The sequence below is a fragment of the Chelonia mydas genome, chromosome 1, assembly GCF_015237465.2.
Source record: "Chelonia mydas isolate rCheMyd1 chromosome 1, rCheMyd1.pri.v2, whole genome shotgun sequence".
NCBI lineage: Eukaryota > Metazoa > Chordata > Testudines > Cheloniidae > Chelonia > Chelonia mydas.
In genome coordinates, this window is record NC_057849.1 from 321,064,920 (window position 1) to 321,089,989 (window position 25,070).

Here is a 25,070-nt window from a genome sequence, read left to right on the forward strand (position 1 = left end):
CCACCCTTATCTAAAATACACATTTTAATTACTAAAGTAAAAAAAACTTGCTTGGAAAGTCTCTGTCCTTCCCTTTCTCCCTTCACACCTGCCCCCTCCAATTGAAGAGAGCCCTTAAAGGGAGAACACCCCTTTCCTTCCAGATAGGGAAGCTCTTTGTCCAATTTTCTTTACTTCTGACTATCTGATGAACAAGTTTTAAGAGAACCCTCCAACAAAACCTTAGTAAGATATAAAATCCTTTGTTATGCCTAAAATCTTTGGAAACTTTAAAAAAAAAAAAAAAAGGTTTCAGAGTAACAGCCGTGTTAGTCTGTATTCGCAAAAAGAAAAGGAGGACTTGTGGCACCTTAGAGACTAACCCGATGAAGTGAGCTGTAGCTCACGAAAGCTCATGCTCAAATAAATTGGTTAGTCTCTAAGGTGCCACAAGTCCTCCTTTTCTTTTTTTAAAAAAAAAAAGTTGGTGACATTTCATAAACATTGTCTATTGTTATGGAGATCACACAAAGTAAATTAGTGTTCCCTTTTTCTAAAAGCAATGAACATTGTTATGAACACCCTAAACCTTTGTGACTGATTAATTTAAAATAATGTCTTTGTTTCAGTGAGTTAAATATGTAGTAATCTAGAACGATTACTTTACGAAGGCTTAAGAAAAGGAGTACTTGTGGCACCTTAGAGACTAACCAATTTATTTGAGCATGAGCTTTCATGAGCTACAGCTCACTTCATCGGAGCTCATGCTCAAATAAATTGGTTAGTCTCTAAGGTGCCACAAGTACTCCTTTTCTTTTTGCGAATACAGACTAACATGGCTGTTACTCTGAAGGCTTAAGAGTACATTTAAAATATAAAATCAGCTTAGAAATACTGATTAAGAAAATGTAAAACGGAGAAGAGCTGCATCATGTATTCCATAATAATTAATGTTGTATTCAGCAAGACAGCTGACTCGCCCTTACTACAAAGTTTTTGCAAATAAATGTCTGACAAACTTCAGGGCCTATCAAAAAACCTGTGACTGACATTTTTTATTCCCAAATTTAGCGCTTTTAATTAGGTACCTTCTGCATGTCCATCCTGCGTGAGGGAGAGGGTACGGGGGTCTCTGTGGGGAACTGTGATTCCCCGCCACCGTGAAGCAGGCCGGGCGTCTTGTTATCCTTTGCTGTCTCGTCCCGCCCCCACCTCCCACCGCTGGGCTGCAAGCTCAGGCTGCCATTGGGCATAGGGACACCAGTTTAATACTGTGTAGGGTCCCATAAATCCTAAGAAGAAAAGGAGGACTTGTGGCACCTTAGAGACTAATAAATTTATTTGAGCATAAGCTTTCATGAGCTACAGTTCACTTCATTGGATGCATGTAGTGAAGTGAGCTGTAGCTCACGAAAGCTTATGCTCAAATAAATTTATTAGTCTCTAAGGTGCCACAAGTCCTTCTTTTCTTTTTACGGATACAGACTAACATGGCTGCTACTCTGAAATAAATCCTAAGGATGGCCCTGACAATACAGGTACTACACATGAAGGTATAAGCCACAGTGAAAGGCAGGCTGCATCCATACTTGTCACTGTGCTGTGTAGCCACATGTGGCAGTGAAAAGCTCCAGCAGTGAGGAAAGGCTCCAGCAGCTCCCCACTGCCAGAGTTTTTCACTGCATCCAGGAATGGCTCTGGAAGGTGGGAGATAGCAGAGAGAGGCGCTAGCAGCAGGAAACTGCTGGAGCCTTTCCCCACTGCTGCAGCCTTTCACTGTGGTGGGGAAAGGCTCCTGCAGCGGGGAGACAACAGGACACTATGCTGCTAAAAATAGCAGTGTAGACATGGGAGGCATTGCTTGGCCATGTAGGGTGTATAGCCTAGATATCAGGAGTGCTGGGCACTCTACTCCCCTCACTGAAGCTGTGCCTCACTGTCTACACAGCTATTTGTACCCGTGCTAGCTGGGTGTGCAGTATCTGTACTCAACGTGCTGCTGTAAGTGTAGGCATGCACTTTACGGCCTTTGTGGATACACAGAAAGCTCTCTCGCTGCCCACCAAAAATATCAAGAATGAATAACAGGCAGATAAAAGAAAGTGTTTAAAGGAAAAAACAACAAATAAATATGTTTTTTGTTTTGTTTTGTTTTTTAATGCCAGGACTCCCTGCTCACTCCCACTGTATCCTCCCTTTGTGTGAAATTCAGCTCTGTGTAGAGAGCTGGCCCACAGCCTTAATATCACTTCAGTGGGAGTCTAGTGGTGCATAGGTCTTGGGATGACCGTGGACATAGGCTAAATTTTGCCTCAGGTGGGGGTGACATTTGCAAAAGTAGTATAGTTTTACTCACGGACACTGTAGCAAGCTTCTCTGCGTCAGAAGCTTGCACTGTGAGAATGTACTTCTGTGTTGTTTCATAGTCTAGTGTAGCTATAATCTCCAGATTTCCTTCATTTGGGTCGATCCAAAATATATTTGTGTAAGAAAGGGTACCTCCTCCAGCTACAATGGAATATGTGATTCCAGTAAACGGTAAATCCTTGTCTGTTGCACTCACTTTTCCAATGCTGGATCCAGCTGAAAAGAAGAGTCATGTTATCTTAACGTTTAAAAAAATTACATACAAAATGAAATGTACAGACTATAAGGCTCCTCCTAAGTGAGTTTCTTAGTTCAAATGATGTAGGCAGATTTTGTTGTAACTCTAATTTAGGACTTGTCTACACAAGTAGTTATTCCAGAATAGTCATTCCAGATTAACTCCTGGTGTGGATGTTGTTATTCCAGAATAATAGTCCCTTATTCCAAATTAGCTTAATCCATTTCCAAAGGTATTCTTATTCTGGTATGAGTGTGTCCACACCAGGACTTAATCAGGAATAGATGCTGTGCTTGAAGTTCATACATTACCTTAATCTGAATTAACTTCTCAGTATAAACAAGCCCTCAATATTTGTTTTTTCTTTTTTTTTTTTAAACCAACCCCTGGCTCCCCCCCCCCTTCCCCCCAAAAGAGGAGGGGTAAGAAATCCAAAAGTTTCCCATATTTTGGCTGTCAGTTTATATATATGATTTTTCATATGTGATGCTAGAGTGACTTCTGTGTAGGAGTTAATTTCACCCTAAATGCATATTTAAATAACCAGCTTCTTATGAACTATAGGCTAAATGCCCAAAGTGAAGCAGGGAGGGGAGGTTGAGGAGCTGTTGTCACTGAGGCCATTAGCATTTCATTTATTTCTCCTCCTGGCTCTGTGAATTCCAGCCCTGCTGCAGATTGCTAGCTCCTAGTTGGTGTGACAGCCAGCATGCTTTCTGCCAGCACTACCCCATCCCCAGAATCCCGTTATAGCCCACATCTGTATTTTCTCCAAAAATGTGTGCTGTTTTGCAAAGGGTTTTTAAAGCAACAGTATTTAAAGGTTTACATTAATACTTGTTTAACTCCTATAAGCATTCTGCAGAATCCAGCAAAACTCTGTGATGGACACAGAGGTTATAGTCACACGTGTGTTTCAGAGATTTATTTAAATGATTACATTACAAAGGTCTGAATCACACAAGTGGGAGGAGGGAAACACATGCAAGACAGGAAACTCCATAAGCTTCCCCATATTGTGCCTACAGAGAGGCAGTGTATGATGCCTAGCCTCACCCCTACACCATGGAACTAACAGATCTCTCAAAACCAAAGCATTCCTGATAGCTGCATGAATCTAGGGGAAACAGCTGAAGATCAGGGCCCTGGCCCTCTACATGGGGACCTATGCCTCCACGCTATGTCTCTGCTCTCCTTGATTCCCATCAGCCACTTGACATTTTAGCTCCTGCAGAAGCCATACTGCCAGGGAATACTAGCCTGCCAAGCCACCAGAAAGTCCTCCTCTTCTGAGGAGACAGGAATTGAACCCACATCTGCTAAGTCCCAGTCCAGTGCCTTACCATTACACCATCCTTTGTTCTGCTGTTTTGCTTGAAAAGCATCCCTGAGCTCAAACGGGTACTTTCAAACCACACAAAGCTTGTAGAGTTTCAGAAGCAGCCTCAACATGTTCCCCCCTGAACGCAGGTCAGCATTTGGTAGGTATTGCAGGCCCAGTCATATCTTGCAATTTTGCTGTAGGCCTGCCATACTTTTTTCAAGTGATGGTTCTGTGCATTGTCTTTTGTCTACCTACAGTTGTGGCCATCTTCAGATGATCTGACCCCCTCCCTGGCTGGGAAGAGGTTAATGACAGCCTGTGAGCTCAGTCAGCCCCACCCATTAAAACCTGCCAGAGGTGTCAAGCCTGAAGGGAGGAGTCAAAGAGGAAAAGCCCAGCTCAGTAGTGGCTGACCAGGAGAAGGAATGGATCTCTTGTGCTAGGCCCTTAAAGGAAGGCCTGGTTGAGACCAGAGAAAACCTAGAAGCTGCCTGGAGGAAGCCTGGGCTGGTACCCAGGGCCAGTACCCAGGGCCTATCCAGAGCCTCCTAGATACCAGCGCCTCGCAGGGTAGATAGGGACCTTTCAATTTGCTTTGTTCCTTGTAACTGATCTGAGTCACGAGAAGTAGACCAGGCCTTCCTTGAGAGGTCCACATCTCCTTCTGGTCAGCCACTAGTGAGCTAGACTCTTTCCTCTTTTAGCTCCTCCCTCCAGGCTTGGCAACTCTCACAGGTGTAACAGCACAGGGCTGTCAGAGCCCACAGACTCTCATCAACTCCTTCCCAGCCTGGAGCAGCTGTCAGTAGGGGACACCAGAAGAGAAGACCCTGCTGCACAAGCTCAGCTAGGAGGGGGTACGCTGGTGGTGAGTTACCGTTCTGCTTTACTGTATATTTAGCCGATGGGTAATGTGTGTCTCAATGCTGTTAGAAAAAATATCAGGCTTCACAGTCCCATTTTTTAAAATTCAATATGGTGGTGGGGAGGGAGGGAACTACTACAGTGCGTGGTAGAAGAGTGGATTTTAATAAAGACTATCGCTTCTGTTTTGGGGGTGAGTTTTCACTTTTATGTTTTTGCTGCCTCCAATTTAAGCTTGGTTTAATGACATGTTATAATAGAAAAGTTCCACAGCCAGTGCAGATTGGCTAATGAAACTGTGCTGTGTGAACTAGAAAAACCCTGGCCCTTTAAACCCAGTGAAAATGCCTGCAAAAGACTGTAACTTCCATTTTTTACCCCCTCCTTCCAAAAAATCCCCCAAATTCCTGATGGAATTCTGTCTGTTCCTCTCAATTACCGTACACTCCAAGTAAAAAGATTTTAAAAGCTTGAGTTAAATGCAGCTGCAGATAAGGGACATTGTAAACACACAGGTGGCAGGCACCCTACACAGAGGAAGAAAACACTGCTAACGCTGCAAAGAAGTTGCTTAGGAATAACGGCAGAACAAAAGGTGCTGTTAGAGCAGAGAGCAAGCTGGAAGGTCTGGGGAGCTGGGAGAAGTGGAAACGGCAGTGGGCAGCCACAGGGGAGGCTGAGGCAGGCCATGTAAAAGATGTGCAAAAGCTTCTCAGACAGCATGAGTGGAAAAACTCATGCTTGAAAGGTTTTTGCCAAATTGTTTAACCTGCAAATTTTTGCTATTGCAAAAGTAGGTTCCTCACAACAAATGCGTTTTCCCCCACCCCCAAGCGAGTGCAAGTCTAACTCTGTTTCCTTGTATATACTACTCTACTAGGCAGGAGTGGATAGTCTTATGCTTAAAGTATTGCCCTGGGATTCAGGGGCATGGTGACACACCCACTACAACAGAGGCTTCAAGGGGTCCTCAGAAGGCAGCTTTATGGCTGTCATTCACAGTGCCAGAGACAGGGGAATCATCCCTTAGCTGAACCAAGGCTTTTTGGACCCATTTATGCTCTTTTACATAGTGTAAAGTGGCCAGAGTGGGAGTGAGGATCTTGCCCAAGAGAGGTGTATTCAGTTCTTGGTTCTACCACAGAATTGCTATGTAACCTTTGGCAAGTCACTTAATCTCTCTCCCCAGTTTGTTAAAGGGGACATAAAAATACTTCCTTTCTCCCACCCTTTGCCTGTTTTGTCTATTTACAATGTAAACCCTGTACTTTGAGGTTGTGCAGTGGGGTCCTGATCTTGGCTGGGGCTTTGAGGCACTATTGTAATACAAACTAATATATTTTTGCTCCAAGATGATTATTTTACACTGTAACAACCTTACACCTGTAGGACAGCCTTTACTTACTGTACCTCTGGTAATTTCTGAAACATTGAATACATATGATGGGTTATTGAAGCCTGGGAAGAATTCATTCACTGGAATTATTTTGATGTAAATGTAGATATTATCTGGAAATATAATGGAAGATTAACTAATGGTTAAGTATGGCTATGAAAACATCTGTTGAACATAAACATATTTTGAATAACATTCCTTTTTCTATGCAGTAACAGCATAGGAAAAAAATCTCAAAGAAGAATAAAAGGGATACTTGCTAGTATAGTAAGGCTGGGCAATATCTTGCACCACAGCTGTCAAAGTATATTCCTCAACTGCTAGATTATCTGGATTTTCGAAATCCAGACCTCCAATCAACTAGATTAAAAAAAGGAAACTGTATTGATACCTTGTTACATAAAGTCACAGCACACACCAAGCAAATGATGATTTCCAGTGTTCTGTCAACGTGCTGGCTAAGTGCATATATCACTGCCCTCTTTGAATTATACAAGCAATTAATAAATTACAGGACTGAATACACTCTCTGGTGGCTAGCTGTAATTCCTAACTTCATTACAGCCAAGAAGATTCATTCTCCTTTAGCTAAAGTTGTAGGTGGCCTGTGTTATATGTAGCTGAAAGTCTTGATCTTTTTATCTTTTGAGTTCAAAGTGTGTGTAACCTGCTGGCTAAGTGTAACAAGTCCCTTATCTCATGGTTGGTCCATAAAGAGGAAAAAAGCCTACTACTACCACCACCACCACCACCTAACAATGTTGATCCCTTCGATCAGAGGTTCTGAACCAGGGGCCTGGGGCCTCCTGGGGGGCCATGAGCAAGTGTCAGGGGGTCCTCCAAAATAAACCAGAGAGTAAGGCTGGCATTAGGCTCCCTGGGACCCAGGGCAGAAAGCCAAAGCCCAAGCCCCGCTGTGCAGGGCTGAAGTCAAAGCCCAAGCAATTTAGCTTTGCAGGGCCCCAGGCAATTGCCCTGCTTGCTAATGCCGGCCCTGGTTTTTAATCTACTGGATATGCTGAAAAACAGTTGCTGTGGCATAGGTTGGCCATGGAGTTTATATAGCATGTTGGAGGAGCCTCAGAAAGAAAAAGGGTGAGAACCCCTGCTTTAGATCATGGGGTGTAGGCCTATGCTTAAGGTCTCAGGTTCAGTCACTGATGATAATCCCTGAGGAGAGTTGTTACAAAGTGGTTGCCCAAATGGGGAATTAAAACCCAGTCTCTTGCATTGTGCCATCCTTTGTAGCACCCATACTGGGGTTGTCAGCACTAAAGCTCAAGTCTCTACCATTTGAGTTAAAATAGTAACTCCTTCAGCCGGTAGCAGTAGTAGGCTCTTATCCTCTATGAAATAGCCAATGGAGGGGAAATGGCACATTTAGCCGGCATGTTACATTATACAGCCAGGGTGAGCAGAGGAGATTAGGACCATAAATTCCTGTGTTTCATGCAAATGTTTCTTAGCCTTGTAGATGAGGAAGTAGTTTGCTGTACATCAACATCCATCATGCTTCTGCAATGTTCTCCTCTTTTGAATGGTATATCTAGGTGCTTGCTGGTTTGTGTATCTGCACAGTTTTTATCCACAAAACAACCAACATTACACATGCAAAGCAATGGGATAGAGTTCTTGTAACTGCAGATCTGACTGATATCAGCACAAGGAATCCATTGTTCTGTCATGTGAAATAAACAAGTGCAAATCCCAACGTGCATTTGTATGAACTGACCACCTTGACAGGTTTCAGAGTAGCAGCCGTGTTAGTCTGTATCCGCAAAAAGAAAAGGAGGACTTGTGGCACCTTAGAGACTAACAAAGGTATTTGAGTATAAGCTTTCGTGAGCTACAGCTCACTTCATGGGATGCATGCAGTGGAAAATACAGTGGGGAGATTTTATATACAGAGAGAACATGAAACAATGGGTGTTACCATGCAGACTGTAACGAGAGTGATCAGGTAGCTCTACAGTTCTTATCAGTGGAGTCAAGAGGCGGTTTTGAGTTTGAGATTTCTGTGGTATGTCAATCTTTCTTCTGAATAGCCAAGATCTCATATAGTATTTTACAAACACTTGTGTGAATTGGGATTAGTCTGGCACTGTTTAAATTGCTGAGACCTGCCCCTAGTTGCTCGTGTTATACTTCCATATCAGTGTTAAACAATCAGTGTCAATATAGTGCTTTGAAACTCATTCCTATGTGCCCCCACACTCCTTAGAAAGGAGATTTCAAACAAGTCTATGGCTTTGGTTTTTTTCCCCAGTTTAACCATTCTTTCAGATTTTAGAATAAAGAGCAAGTATGCATCATGATCTCTAGACTCCATAAAGAACATTCTCACACATGCACACACACACACAATCATGCGTGCATTTCATCAACAGTTTCAATAGACTTCACCCTAGCCCAATGTGAATAACAATTTTTCCTGAAAGGATAATGAATGTAGAGTATTAGAAGATACCTTAATTCGATTTAAGAAACTGCCATCTTAATTGAGACTTCCTAAAACAAAACAATTAACTAACCACAATTTTTCCAGAGCCAGATGGATTCAGTGTAAATTTGTTACTTCCAAGTCCGGACAGTCCAGTGAAGTTAAATTCATTATTTGGTGGTTCAACATCTATATCCTGGCAGTGATCTCGTAGGTCAAGGAAGAGTGTCCCAGGGGTGGCTGTTTCAGATATCTCAAGTCTGTCAAAAAGAAATGTTTCCCATCATGCCTCTTTACAACATTCCTCTGAACAGCTTTTGAAGTGTACTGCATATTGACTTCCACATACTTTTCAAACCAAAATCCCAGATTCCAACACCCCAAACTTTAGGAGCAGAACTGGAATCTGATCTGTATTTTGTGGCTAACCCCTTTCTCTCTCTAATGGGCTGAACCAAAACTCTTAGACAGAACCCAAACCAAATGCTCGGAACACCCCTTAACTTTGGAACCAGCATCAGGATCTCAGTTTAATCCACCTCTAATTTCAAATGAGTATCTTTTAAAAATCTGCATTTCAGTACTCTATCTACATGCTGAGACATGCTACTTCATTTGCCCCTTAATTGATACTTGGCCTGGGTTTTTCTTCACTGAACAAAATACTTAAGTATATGCTTAATTTTACTCATGTGAGTAGTCCCACTGAAGTTGGTGCGGGACCAAAATCAATTAGACTACTTGCATGTTTAAAGTATATGTTTTTGTGATTCATTGTATCAGGGCCTATGAAGGCATAAGGTTACTTTCAAACACTGAAATTAGTTTTTATTCTTTATCTTTGAACAGCGTGTGATATATTTCCAACTAAACTACCTACAATAACCCATGATCTGTCAGCTGAATCTGATATACCTCAATCAAAGCAATTCTCATTCATCACATTAGATTTGCAGAACTGAAGAGTTATTTCCTCCATGAATGGACTAGTAGACAAACAAAGTTGGAATGAGTTCCAGATGTTCTGTTCTAATGGTTGTCATCTTGACAATCCCATCTTCTATTGATGAAAGGCTCTGATACCCATATTATAATGCAGTGTCAAGAACCCGATCCAGAATTATTTTGCAGCTTTCTGCGATTCTATTTCCCACAGTATCTCCTCCATCTCCCTACTTCCTTGTTGCTTGCAGGGATGGGGTGGAATCATGACCACTCCAGTCATTTCACTCAATACTCCTTGAGCAGCCTTGTATATGTCAGGCAAGTTGGGAATAGCTTGTGCTTTGTCTGAGACATAGACTCCTGGGGATTTATTTACAGGATGTGGGGTTCTATCCTGAGAAGCAGGGACCTTGAAAAAAGACTTTGGGGTTATGGCAGATAATAACTGAACATGAGCTCCCAGTGTAATGCTATGGCTAAAAGAGTTAATGTGATCCTTGGATGCACAAATAGGGGAATCTTGACGAGGAATAGGGTGAACCTCCATATTTGGCACTGCTTTGACCACTACTGAACATGGTGTCCAGTTCTGGTGTCCACAATTCAAGAAGAATGTTGATAAATTGGGGAGGGTGCAGAGTAAAGACATGTGAATGACAAAAAGATTAGAAAACATTACAGTGATAAATGCTAGGAGCTCAATCTATTTAGGGTAACAAAGAGAAGGTTAAGGATGACTTGATGGCGTGGTAAGTAAGTACCTACATGGGGAACAAAATATTTGATAATAGGTTCTTCAATCCAATGGCTGGAAGTTGAAGTTAGACAAATTCAGACTGAAAATAAGGTATAATTTTTTAACAGTCAAAGTAATTAACCATTAGAGTAGTTTACCAAGGGTCATGGTGTATTCTTCATCACTGACAATTTTAAAATCAAGATTGGATGTTTTTCTAAAGGACCTGCTCTAGTTCAAACAGGAATTATTTCAAGGAAGTTCTATGGCCCGTGTTATGTAGGAGGTTGGACTAGATGATCAAATGAGTCCCTTCTGGCCTTAGAATCAATGAAAAATATCCCAAAGAGCTACAGGTTAAGGATCATGATGTTTAAAAACACAGGAGAAGGAGATTCTTCATAACGACAGGCTTTCTTCCTAATTGGGTGCTTTGTGCCATCCTTGGAACCTAAAGTAAATTGTTCAGATCAATTTAATAATTTCTCAATTTAGAGAGAAACACTTTCCTGTCACTAAACTAATTTTGCTGGGCTGATTTCCCATCTCACTTAATGCTATTCTGGTTTTTTCAATATGCTTTAATTAGAGAGCTCTTCTCTCATTTCCTGAAGAATGAATAAATATCTAGGAGTTCAATCTAATCAGAAGTGACTGGTTTAAAGTGAGTTTCTTGCCTATCACTCTGATTCTGGGGGCGGTTTTGGGGGTTTTTTTTTGTTTTGTTTTTTTTTATTAAAACTGTACTGCAGTTTTTTAAAAACAAAGTGCTTAGGGCTCAATTCTGCTCTCAGTTACACCAATTTAATTCAAGAGTGACACCTCTGAAGTCAATTGAGTTAGACTGATATAAAACTGGACATGAGATCAGAACCAGGCCCTGGGATCCAACTCTGTAGTCCTTGTTCAATCACAGATTCCATTGACCCTCTCTGGAGTTTCACAAATAGACGGGTTACAGGACTGGGTCTTTTAAATGTGAATTGAAAAGATTTGACAAAAAATACATCCAATGGGCCTTACAACTGGAGCTGTGTGAATAACTGACTTTTCGGTTTCCTGGTAGTTCTGAAAAATTGTGGAATAAAATGCAGTTTGTATCAAACTGAAAAATTTCAGCAAATCAAAAATTTTAGTGGCTGGGGGGGGCGCGGTCCCATATCTCAATGAGTACCCTAATCACTGGGCTAAAGATTAAAAGGGAGCTTCCTCCTCCTATAGCAGTTTTGTGAATGGTGCCAAAGCCTCCTTGTCAATCCAGTTCTCCCCCTCCCTCCATTCTTTGTTTATTAAAACTGGAAAACTCCTGTCCAATTCGTGAATAGTTTCATGTTGACTAAAGTTGCATTTGGGGGGAGGGGAGGGCAAATAAACAGTGTGAAAAATTTCTCCCAGCTCTATTGACAACAGCACAAAAATAGAATAACACCATGATCAGCCCCATGAACTGTGAAAGATTCTAAATCCTTCATGTCACAATCCCACCTATCCCCCCTCACCACACACATACAGTATGAATGACAGTCGTCCAGCAGAAAATAGCAGGACTGATGGTAATTGATAGTGCTTGCCACTGCACACCAACTGTGTATTATGGCAGAGTGGTCTATGCCCTGAAGAGTTTGCAGGCCAGGAACATGAAGATAGCAGACAAAGGAAGGGAGTTGGGAAAGGAGAGAGCAAAGGTTAAAATTAATAACAGCCAGAACAGTCTGAAAGTCAACCGCTTAGAATGATCCCATTTAATAAATTAGCATGAAATGAGAGAGGTGAAAAGTCTGCCCCTGTTCTGGACAGAAATGATGCTACTTTTAATTATATACAGTCTATGGCCCCTCAATGCTGTGGTGATTGGCATCTGAATGAGAGAGAGAGAGATAAATAAACGCCTGATTTGGCACAGATGTTTTGGGCCCAATTTTCAAATCTGAGCCAACAGGATGTTTGAGCCCTGCATCTAGCACGCACAGTCAGCACTTACCAGTAGGAGCCAATAGGGAGTGCCCATTTGAACACACATATGCAGGATCTAGGTGCCTAACTAGGGTGCCCTACATCACATACTGGCCCCGTCATATTGGTGAGAGACACTGTGAGTGGCTTAGTACCTGAAGTTGTACAAGCTACATTCTGGTGGGTTGTCATTAAGATCCTCAATAATGACGGTTATCTCTATTTGATTCGTTTGCCCACCACTGGGACTGTCCTCCACACGAATGACCAACGAGATGTTAGGATGTAGACGTAGGGGAGCAGCATCTCGATCTATTCGCATAGCCACGTAAATCACACCAGTGACTAAGAGGAAAAGAATGAGAGGTTAGATACTACTGGAAAGGAAATGACAAGAATTCATATTTAAATGTATTGTTCTCCTTAAGGACTTGATGGCTCAGGGAACTGGTGATAAATATACAGCCTTCCCTACCTCCATGTCATAGCTGTTTGTTTAGTGATCTGAAATAAACTGATGCATTTTATCTAACCCTTAGCAGATAAGTGTCCACAGCACAAAAATACCATGATGGCTGACAGCCTTAGCAGAGAAGCCAATAACTGACCAGGCATGGAGACTGGCCTACCCTCTCACCCCTAGTAGGGGTCTTTGTAAGTCAGGGGTGAGGTACATTGGCAGAGTAGTGTTGGGAAGCGTGCACTGCTAATGTTCATGCTGTCCCTGCTCTGTGGCTAAAGACAGGACTTCATTTTCTAGTGCTCTCAAGGCAGCTAAAGATCTACGTATAAATAAGAACCATTCTCAGCTATGATGTGGTGAACATAAGAATGGCCATACTGGGTCAGACCAAAGGTCCATCCAGCCCAGTATCCTGTCTGCCAACAATGGCCAATGCCAGGTGCCCCAGAGGGAGTGAGCCTAACCGGTAATGATCAAGTGATTTCTCTCCTGCCATCCATCTCCACCCTCTGACATACAGAGGCTAGGGACACCATTCTTCACCCATCCTGGCTAATAGCCATTAATGGACTTAACCTCCATGAATTTACCTAGTTCTCTTTTAAACCCTATTATAGTCCTAGCCTTCACAATCTCCTCGGGCAAGGAGTTCCACAGGTTGACTGTGCGCTGTGTGAAGAAGAACTTCCTTTTATTTGTTTTAAACCTGCTGCCCATTAATTTCATTTGGTGGCTCCTAGTTCTTATATTATGGAAACAAGTAAATAACTTTTCCTTATTCACTTTCTCCACACCACTCATGATTTTATATACCTCTATCATATCCCCACTTAGTCTCCTCTTTTCCAAGCTGAAAAGTCCTAGCCTCTTTAATCTCTCCTCATAGGGGACCCGTTCCAAACCCCTAATCATTGTAATTGCTCTTCTCTGAACCTTTTCTAATGCCAGTATATCTTTTTTGAGATGAGGAGACCACATCTGTATGCAGTATTCAAGTGAGCTATAGCTCACGAAAGCTTATGCTCAAATAAATTGGTTAGTCTCTAAGGTGCCACTAGTACTCCTTTTCTTTTTGCGAATACAGACTAACACGGCTGCTACTCTGAAACAAAGTATTCAAGATGTGGGCATACCATGGATTTATATAAGGGCAATAAGATATTCTCCGTCTTATTCTCTATCCCTTTTTTAATGATTCCTAACATCCTGTTTGCTTTTTTGACTGCCGCTGCACACTGCGTGGACGTCTTCAAAGAACTATCCACGATGACTCCAAGATCTCTTTCCTGATTAGCTGTTGCTAAATTAGCCCCCATCATATTGTATGTATAGTTGTGGTTATTTTTTCCAATGTGCATTACTTTATATTTATCCACATTCAATTTCATTTGCCATTTTGTTGCCCAGTCACTTAGTTTTGTGAGATCTTTTTGAAGTTCTTCACAGTCTGCTTTGGTCTTAACTATCTTGAGCAGTTTAGTATCATCTGCAAACTTTGCCACCTCACTGTTTACCCCTTTCTCCAGATCATTTATGAATAAGTTGAATAGGATTGGTCCTAGGACTGACCCTTGGGGAACACCACTAGTTACCCTTCTCCATTCTGAAAATTTATGATTTATTTCTACCCTTTGTTCCCTGTCTTTTAACCAGTTCTCAATCTATGAAAGGATCTTCCCTCTTATCCCATGACAACTTAATTTATGTAAGAGCTTTTGGTGAGGGACCTTGTCAAAGGCTTTCTGGAAATCTAAGTACTCTATGTCCACTGGATCCCCCTTGTCCACATGTTTGTTGACCCCTTCAAAGAACTCTAATAGCTTAGTAAGACATGATTTCCCTTTACAGAAACCATGTTGACTTTTGCCCAACAATTTATGTTCTTCCATGTGTCTGACAATTTTATTTTTTACTGTTGTTCCAACTAATTTGCCTGGTACTGACATTAGACTTACTGGTCTGTAATTGCTGGGATCACCTCTAGAGCCCTTTTTAAATATTGGCGTTACATTAGCTATCTTCCAGTCACTGGGTACAGAAGCTGATTTAAAGGACAGGTTACAAATCATAGTTAATAGTTCTGCAATTTCACATTTGAGTTCTTTCAGAACTCTTGGGTGAATGCCATCTGGTCCCGATGACTTGTTACTGTTAAGTTTATCAATTAATTCCAAAACCACCTCTAGTGTGTCAAGTTCTGTCTTCACTCATTCACTTCTTGATTATATACCCTTTCATCTGCCACTGTTCAAACAGGATAACTTGTCAGCCACGTATTACTATAGATAAAGAGCCAGAAGAGGGTGACAGAATGTGTTTATATGCTGTCTGTGTTTCATAGTGTACTAATGGGGAGTGTAGCGCTTTAAGCCCAAAAGGCATAGGGAATCCAAAGCATTTAGCAAGAAGAAAAAGTCACTGAGCCTGATTCTATTCTGTCCTGTGCTTTGTGTAGTCATTTACAACTGCACCAATCAGATTGAAAGTGCTACCAGCTCGGAAGGGTAGCATTCACTGACGCAGCTGTAAATGACTTGAGGAGAACCCGGTGTGCATGGGCAGAAGGAAAATAGGGGGCAGAAGTGTTTCTCTCCTGTTATGAGCTCTTCAAGTCTTCTGAGATGTCTCACCTGGGGGAAATAATGGATTTGAATTACAGGGCTTCTGTAGGTCATATCCTGGGAGGGGATTCAGCCTGCACCATGAAGAACATTAAAGTCCCGGTCCTTAGCTCCCTGATCTGACCACGTTGTGTTGCTCTCATGGTTCAAAGAGGCATAAAACTGCCCTAAGAAGGCAACTGAGGAGACCGCTTCCCTAGGGGAAACCCAGGCTACATCACTATCTACATCACTCCCGCCCAGCCCACTGCTGGCGAAGTACGCATGTTGCAGGCAGGACCAGAGGTGGCTGGAGTGTGCCCTGAAAATCTCCAGCCAGCGCAACAGCCCCTTGGGGAATTCTGCAGCCAACACAGATTAGAAAATGGTGGGGCTCCACTAATTTATTCTGGAGGTGCCGGGGGGAACAGCCCTCAGGATCAGATGAGTTTAAGCCACTTTTGCCTTCCCCCCCTGATTTTTCACTTCCATGTTGAGCACAGCTCAGCCAGAGCAAGGACCTTGCCCTAAGAATGTGTTAACCCTATATAAAGTATGCTGCTTCTTCATATGGGCAGCGACAGAAGGAAATAAGGTAACTTAAAACTGGAGCCAAAGGAGTTTCTCTAACCTAGATTGTTTCCTTTCGTTGTACCAAAAGGCAGAGATAGATTGAAGGACAAATAGTATTTTTGTTTGTCTTACATGGATTTATGGCAAAATGCGTATTAGGTGGACTGATGCTGTAGACAAGTCTGCTGATAATCCCTTCATCATCATCTGGATCTTTAGCTGTTATATTGGCAACAACAGTTCCTGGGCTGTTTTCCTCTGGAATCCTGTAGACTCTCTCTTTCCTAGAGTAGACAAAGAAGTTCAACAGAGGCAAATAAATATTCCCCCACGTCCCTTGCTAAGTGTCAATATTGCTTGAGAGTCATAGAATTGTAGATGTCGGAAATAGAAGAGACCTGTTAGATCATCCAATCCATCTCCTGGCAAATGGATTAGCTGTTTCCATTCTATCCACATGCAGGTTAAAAAATAAAAATAGTGGCAGCAGTATAAGGAATCTTGCTACGGAATAAATATGGTCACTGCTGCCAGGACAATATCATTTTAAAGAACTTGTCTCAGTGGTGCAATAAACTTTTTAAATGACAGGGTCTGCTTTCCCCTGACTGAGCATTCCCAGAACTCCAGGCAACATTTGATTCACTTTATTTATAAAACCAGCTCAACATATTCACCCTGGCAGGGCCAGATTTCTCCTGAATGAGCTTATGGCCCAGGCATTGTTGCACATGCAGATTTGCATGGTTACCTGTGATTATTGCAGCTCCATGTACAAATGAGTATTCTGATGTGCAATTGCAACCACTGCATGTGCAAAAGTAGGCATGGCAGAGCGTGCGCAAAACTATGCAAGGGCCTCAGGACTCCCCTAATGGAAATCTGACCTATTCTATTGAAAATAATGCACATGTCTTAGGGCCCGCTGTGGCAAGGTGCTCACTGAAGTCAAAGGGAGTGGAGGGTGCTCAACACTTTCCAGAAGTGCTCAGCATCTTTACTGACAAACGTCAACATTTCAATGAGCTTCCCATGTCATTACTTAACTAGTTAATCATTCCATAGTCCATGGCCCCCAAGGAAAGCAGGGGGCAAGATATCATACTCTGAAGGACAATAGACATGGGGTAGCTTTGACCAGCCAGGGAAGTGAATTACAAAGCCTAGTTCATCTATGGAGGATATCGTGACTCTGGTCCCCAGATTTTCGAATGTAGGAACTGCTAGGGACAGCACCCAAGCTGCCCTAATTGTTACATCAGCACACAGGGAGAGAGGAGGGAAGCCACATAGAGCTTGACAGATCAAAGACAACCTGAATTTCACCTAGAAGCAAACAGGAAGGTAGTGAGGTCTATGGAGAATAGACACAATAAGTTCCAACTCATTTAAATTCCAATTTTTAAAAAACTTGCCCTCTTTGTGACTGGAACCCACACCACCTACCCACCCCCACAGGCAGGCCTAGCCATGACATAGAGTGGTTATTCAGCCCTCCACAGGATCTTGCATGGAGAGACAGGAAACTTCTGAGCACACTGCAGGTAGTGCTGAATGCCAACACCACTGTGCCATGGGTTTGGCCACTTCCTTTTGAGATATATCTAGACTATGTGCTGTTGCTGATCTATCAGCCTCCTGCCAGTAGCTTTATATAGGATGCTTCAGGCAATGCCTTTTAGACAAAGACTACAATGTAATTAAGAGAGAAACATGTTTGCTTTCTTGTCTCCTCCTTTGGTTTCCCATTCTGAGGAGCAGATTTTCAAAGGGTTGGCTGCCGATGTAGGATTTTGCACACCAAAAACTGATGTGTTTGCATATCTTGTGGGCACTATTAAAAAGACCCTTTGAAACTTTCGCCCTAAAAGCTTTGATCAGAAAAAATGAAAACAGGTTTGTAAACTTGTCAGGTTTCCCAAACTCCCACCACAGCTCTAATCATGATAGAGTCATGAAGTTCAAAGCCCAGGCATGCAGCTCACATGTGTTTTTGTATGTGACTCAGTAGTGATATGGGAGGTCAATTAATGAAGTATCATTTTATCCTTGGAAGCCCAAGCTCTTAACAAACAGCTTGAGCTGTGCTTTTTGGTTTGTAATACCAATAGAAATCCTTATTCTGAATAGGAAGAGACCATTTCATTCAGGGATCAACCAGATACCAGTGATTCTCTGTTCTATATAAATATTGTTTTTTACATCTAAAACACGAAGTCATTGCTGTTATTCATTAGCTTAGGATATAGTATGGTTGAAAAGGTAGCTAGATATTTAGCATAATACCAGTAGTCTTTCCAGTCTCCTGGATAAAATAACAATAATGGCAACTTTTGGAGGGGGAAAATCAGTCTAGAAAATAATGTGGTCTTACAGGTACAAATGGTGGTTCTGAAATGTAGGCTCCTCCCGGTTGTATGTGACCAGCACAGTAACGTGGGGCATCTACATTTAAACCTCTCTCTGCTAATTGTTTCCTTCATGCATTTCAAGTATCAAATAGGCAGGAAGAAAAAGCCACATTTCTATTTATAATACTTTGTTCTTCTATTTCACCAGACATCTCAGGCTTTACAGATCATACCCAGATCCTTGGCCCCAATTCCAGCAGCTTTCCACTGCTCAGGCAGCACAAAGCAGCCAGAGGGGCAGCTGGAAGTCTCTTGGCATGGTGATAAAACAGTGGCGCTGGCTTCTCCCTCCTCTGTATAGAGGGCAGGGCTGAACCTCACTGCACTCTGGCTGATCTTCACAGGCATAATGGCCTGTGGAGGGACGTTACAACCTAGCATGGATTAGATCAGCCCTTGCTGTGCCCTAACTTGTGCCAGGTTGCCACCAGGATCAGGAGAAGAATTAGAGCCTTTCTCACTGACCTCTGTGCAAGTGAAGATTAAGGCCCTTAATTCTAATACTGCTTTGAGGTAGATAACCTCTATAAAATGGATACAATACTTCAATGATTTGTCCAAGACCACACAGGCAGTCGTTAGCAGAGTCAGATCAAGAATTTGGGAGTTCAACCTACCAGGCACCTGCTCTAACCACTATAGCCCACATTCCTTTCCACTGTAAAATAACCTTGTTGGCACCAAAACTTGCTCAGGGTGGCTGCCGGATCAGGCTCTGCAGGGAAGATAGGCAGGTGAATGCCTATCTTCCCTCAGTTCATGGATCGTGCTGGGAGTTAGGCAGGAGACAGGTGTCCAGACCCCTAGAGGGAGGCAGCAGCGCACATGCCCAGAGGCAGAGAGGTAGCTAGGGAACTTTTACAGCAAATGTTTAGGTACCTAAAGGTGGCACCTGAGTAGGGGGTGTCACGGAGTCCCTGGGAGATGCTCTGGAACTGCTCCCCATGAAGCCAGTCAGGACTCTGGGGAAGTCTACTTTCTGTGAGCAGCCTGTCTTCAGGACACACAGCTCACACAGCTTCCACCTTCCTGGGTCTGACCTCGGAGCATTCAGCATACTCTGCCCCTCCGTGCACTTCCCACAATGAGTCCGCTCAGGCGGGGCTCCTGGGGAAGCCACAGGGTCCTGCACCCCAACTTCGCAGTCAGACGTGACTCTCAGCCAGCCAGTAAAACAGAGGTTTATTAGACGACAGGAACATGGTCTAAAACAGAACTTATAGGTGCAGAGAACCGGACCCCTCAGCTGGGTCCATTTGGGGGCAGTGAGCCAGACAACCATGTCTGCCCTTCACTCCATGTCTCCAGCCAGCCCCAAACTGAAACTCCCTCCAGCCCCTCCTCCTCTTGGCTTTGTTCCTTTCCCGGGCCAGGAGGTCACCTGATTCCTTTGTTCTCCAACCCTTTAGCTCTCACCTTGCAGGGGGGAAGGGCCCAGACCATCAGTTGCCGGGAAACGGTGTCGGCCATTCTCTGTGGCCAGACTCCTGCACACACCTGCCCTCTAGGGCTCTGCAGTGATCATACACCCTTACCCCACCACCTAGATACTTAAGAACTGCATAGGGGAAACTGAGGCACCCCCACACTATTCAGAGGAAACATTAAGAACAGTCCCACTTCGTCACAGGGGCTTATGCATTGCAGTGGACCCTAAAATTGGGACTTAGGGCTTGGATCCATAAAGATAGTTAGGCTCCTAACTTCCAGTTTAAATCGATGGCAGTAAGGAGTCTAAGTACCTTTGTGGATCCGAACCATAGACCTTATTTTGATGTTCTGCGCAGGGGTGAGTTTCAGCCAGACAGAGTGTATGTCTTCATGCTTGACTTAGGATCAAACACAAAATTAACTGTAATAACATGTACAGGGATAATGGAAAGAAACTGATAAAAACGTCCAACAAGAGACTAAGAAGTCATAACAAAATGAAAATAGTGTTTTAGCAACAGTTATTATAATAGTTATTAATGTTTGCCAGAAGCTGGGAATGGGTGACAGAGAATGGATCACTTGATGATTGCCCTGTTCTGTTCATTCCCTCTGAAACACCTGGCATTGGCCACTGTTGGAAGACAGGATACTGGGCTGGAAGGACCATTGGTCTGACCTAGTATGGCTGTTCTTATGTATTATCATTAGTTTATTATTATGTGTATGGTCATGGCACCTCAGAGCCCCAGTCATGGAGCAGGACCCCATTGTGATAGGCTCTGAACAAAAAGATAGTCCCTGCCCCAAATAGCTTACAATCTAAGTTTAAAAAAGATGGATATAGAAAGAGGGAGAAGTACATGGAAACAATGAGACATTGTATCAGTTAATGGCTATGCTATAGAGTCTCCCAAAAGGTTGAACCAATAATGCTGAGGCTGAAAAGTCTGAGAACTATGTGTATTTTTAGGGTGCAAAGTGAACGTTTCACTTACGTGATAAAGTAAGGTGTTTCGTCATTGGTGTTAATGATGTTGACTATCACTGCCCTGGTGGTGCTCAGCCCTAGGCGGTCTGTCACTGTTATGTTTAACAAATAACTGTTAAATAAAAACAAAATCAAACCAGAATCACACCGTGGATTACATGCAGTAGGTCTCTGTTAACAATGAACAACGAGAATGATCAGAGGATCAAAATGAATACTTACAGATGTGGATCTCTCTCAAAATCAAATTCTTTTGTGGAAGAAATGGTTCCAGTCTGAGAGACCGTGAATGGCTGAGACACAGGGGTACATGAATACTGGAATAAAAGGATTATGAATTAGCATCTGTATCTTTTTAAAACATCCAGCCGTTCATTCACTGGCTTACAGAATGGATCAAGGAAATATATGCCCCACATTTACAGTATTCCCAGAACTGTGTATATAAATGTACAGGCATCGTGGTCATCAGCAGGATCAGTCCCAGGACATTCATCACCAGAAACACAAGCCACTGTCACTTGAGCTGTAGAAGTAAATCTTCTGGTAAATAGCAAGCAGGGCATGACAGTGGTCCCCATTAGAAAGGGACATGGTCACACACCAAGCTAGTCATTGTGTCACATTTTTTCAGAATAATTCTCAGCCCCTCTGGTATCCTAATCCATGAAAATAATGTAATGTACTGGCTGGTGTGTGTGCACGTGCCACTACCCATCTAGTGGTTGGGCAGCAGGAAATACTTAAGCAAGTCTGACATTTTATCCAGAAGAGAGTAGTGGTGCACAGATATTTAACCAGCACAGTATAACCTCCATGTCCAAGGTAGATCACCTTTTTCTGCATTTAACTAATATTCTGTATGCCAGTTGAGATGCTCCTCTACACTGTTACTAACAACACACTGCCCAGGTCCTCACCTGGTGTAAATCAGCATGGATCTATTGTCTTTCAATGGAGCTATACTGTTTTTCACAAAAGTTGAGGATACAGCCATTATCAAGATAGAGCAGATATGCGGGGGACCCTTTGTAAGACAGCAGTTGCAAAGCCTTTTACCCTTCATCTCTTGGAGGTCCATGCAGGATAGATAGAGAAGAGAACACTGACACACAGTGCAGTTGTACAATGACTTTGTGTTTTTATTCAGGAAACTGCTCCCAGCTTGCCTGCCTCAGGGACATACCATACTTAGTCTGGTTTCTCTTCTGGTCCCTTCCTTTCAAGTGGGCCTAAGAACTGATTCTGCTACCCATAGGCCATAATCAGTAATCCTGTGAAGACATCATGTCTGTACTACAAAGTTATGTTGACCAAAGTTATGTCGGCATACAGCCATCACAGTAAGTACTTCGCTTGTGCATATGCGTACTTGGCTCCTGGTGTCACCAGTGCATGTCTTCACCAGGAGCTCTTGTACTGATGTAGAGTGCAGTGCACCAGGGATAGTTATCCCACAATGCAACTCGCCACTGTCCAGTGCAGAGTCTTTTGGGAAGTTTTTGCAATGCCTGATGGAGCCAAAACGAATTGTGGAAGGGTGACTGGGAGCATGGGGTCAACTTCCCATAATGCAGTGTTCTCCATCCCATAATTTCATCTGTATACCATAATTTTCATGCCTTCTTTTCAAAATCCCATAAACCCCCATATCTCCCCTTACCATATGCCATCTCTGACAGATGCATGGCGCCTGCACAGTTCTACACTGTTGTCATGAGCATTGCAAGCATAGGGTGCATGATCCTGGGGTACTGCAGAACCTCAGGAGGAGCTGCATGGAACATAATTCCTTGGAGGCTAGATTGCCATGGGACAAAGAAAAAAACAATTCAAGATTGTTGGTGGCATTCATGGAGCAGCTGGAGATGGTAAAGTGCTGGTTCTGGGACCGAGAAACGAGCACTGACTGGTGAAATTGCATCATCATGCAACTTCAGGCTGATGAGCCGCGGCTGCAGAACTTGTGGATGAGCAAGGCCACATTCCTAGATCTGTGTGCCCCAGCCATCCAATGCAGGGACACCTGAGAAGCAAGTAGTGATCGTACCCTGGAAACTTGCAATGCCAGATGGCTACAGCCAGTTGGGAATCAATTTGGAGTCAGGAAATCCACCCCAGAGGCCATTGTCATGCATGTGTGCAGGGCCATTAATCGCCTCCTGCTATGCAGGATTGTGACTCTCGGCAATGTGCAGGACATAGTGGATGGTTCTGCAGCCGGGGGTTTCTGAACTGTGGTGGGTTGATAGATGACACCTATTCCTTTTTTTGGAGTTAGACCACCTTGCCACAGAGTACGGCAACAGAAAGGGCTACTTTTCTATGGTTAAGCAACCGCTGCAGGATCACTGGGGACGCCTTACTGACAGCAGTGAGGGCTGGTCAAGGAAAGTGCATGACACATGTATCTTTAAGAACAAAAGACTGTTCAGAAAGCTGCAAACAGGGACTTTCTTTCCCAACCGGCAGATTACCATTGGCACTGTTGAAATGCCAATAGTGATCCTGGGGAACCCAGCCTATCCCTTGGTCCTATGGCTCATGAAGCCATACTCCTGCCCCCTCAACAGCACCAAGGAGCACTTCAGCTACAGGCTCAGCAGGTGCAGAATGACAGGGGAATGTGCCATTTCCAGGGTAGCTGGCATTGTTTCCTTACAAGATTGGAACATAAGAACATAAGAATGGCCATACTGGGTCAGACCAAAGGTCCATCCAGCCCAGTATCATGTCTGCCAACAGTGGCCAATGCCAGGTGCCCCAGAGGGAGTGAGCCTAACAGGTAATGATCAAGTGATCTCTCTCCTGCCATCCATCTCCACCCTCTGACAAACAGAGGCTAGGGACACCATTCCTTACCCATCCTGGCTAATAGCCATTAATGGACTTAACCTCCATGAATTTATCTACTTCTCTTTTAAACCCTGTTATAGTCCTAGCCTTCACAACCTCCTCAGGCAAGGAGTTCCACAGGTTGACTGTACGCTGTGTGAAGAACAACTTCCTTTTATTTGTTTTAAACCTGCTGCCCATTAATTTCATTTGGTGGCCCCTAGTTCTTATATTATGGGAACAAGTAAATAACTTTTCCTTATTCACTTTCTCCACACCAGTCATGATTTTATATACCTCTATCATATCCCCACTTAGTCTCCTCTTTTCCAAGCTGAAAAGTCCTAGCCTCTTTAATCTCTCCTCATATGGAACCCGTTCCAAACCCCTAATTTTAGTTGCCCTTCTCTGAACCTATTCTAATGCCAGTATATCTTTTTTGAGACGAGGAGTACGCAGTATTTGTACTTTTTTTGTATTTGCATTTGTACGCAGTATTCAAGATGTGGGCATACCATGGATTTATATAAGGGCAATAAGATATTCTCCGTCTTATTCTCTATCCCTTTTTTAATGATTCCTAACATCCTGTTCGTTTTTTTGGACTTCAGTGAGAAAAATATCCCAGTGGCTATAGCTGCCTGCTGTGTCCTGTGAAGCAAAGGGGGAAAAGTTTCTGCCAGGGTGGAGGTGGGGCAACTATCTGCTGAATTTGAATAGCCAAGCTCAGGGAGGCTTTGAAAGACCATTTTAATAATGACCCAGAATAGTGTGTGTGTGCTGTAGTGTGGTCCACCTGGCCTTGCTCTTTTGTGGCCCAGTATGAATCTTGTGGTGATTTCTGTGTATTTTGGAATATAATATTGTCAGTGCATCTATTTATATTGTTTATGAATGGTGCTATGGGTTGTGTGACACTGCGCAGTAACAGATAATTGGCTGCTGTCCGACCTACTCAGCACCAACCAGCATATATTGTGAACTAATAAAGATTAATTTCATTACAAAGAAAAACTTATTCTGTAATATGAACGGGGCAATTAAAGAAAACCTTTTGAAATTTAATAAAAATTAAAAAATTAAGGGAATAGAACTTATGATGTGGAAAAAATAGTCATGTCCATTTTAGGTACACATACACCAACCGGGGCTTACACAGGTCAGTGTATATGAAGCTGTGATTGTCTTTAATGTCCCCTGGGGTGGAGTGATAAGGGTAGTGCACTGACCCCTGATGCCACATGGAATGTTGAGTGGGGACATAGGAAGGTCCCGATCAGGGGTGAAAGTAACTTAAAGGACTTACCAGTACTCCGGAGTCCTGAGCAGGGGGCATGGCCTCGACCAGAAGAGGCGTGGCCTCAACTGGAAGAGTCGGGGCCTTTAAATACCCAGGCCCTTTAAATCAAGATTTAAAGGCCCCAGGGCTCCAGCTGTGGCTGGGAGCCCCCGGGCCTTTAAATCACCCCCAGAGCTCCCAGCTGCAGAGGCAGCTGGGAGCCCTGGGGCTCAGGGGTGATTTAA

The 25,070-nt window shown here is 43.2% G+C and overlaps 1 protein-coding gene across 2 annotated transcripts in view; it reads right to left on the reverse strand.

The window, feature by feature from the left end:
• Positions 1 to 25,070, reverse strand: part of CDHR3 (cadherin related family member 3) — a 70,478-nt gene that overhangs the window by 27,917 nt on the left and 17,491 nt on the right. For both annotated transcript variants that reach the window (XM_043551707.1, XM_043551696.1), the window contains exons 5-12: positions 20,934 to 21,028; positions 20,719 to 20,823; positions 16,011 to 16,162; positions 12,398 to 12,587; positions 8,700 to 8,868; positions 6,429 to 6,528; positions 6,183 to 6,281; positions 2,336 to 2,562 (exon numbers count right to left, since the gene is read on the reverse strand). In XM_043551707.1, the coding sequence (XP_043407642.1) occupies positions 2,336 to 2,562; positions 6,183 to 6,281; positions 6,429 to 6,528; positions 8,700 to 8,868; positions 12,398 to 12,587; positions 16,011 to 16,162; positions 20,719 to 20,823; positions 20,934 to 21,028 (1,137 nt within the window). The remainder of the gene's footprint in view (positions 1 to 2,335; positions 2,563 to 6,182; positions 6,282 to 6,428; positions 6,529 to 8,699; positions 8,869 to 12,397; positions 12,588 to 16,010; positions 16,163 to 20,718; positions 20,824 to 20,933; positions 21,029 to 25,070) is intronic.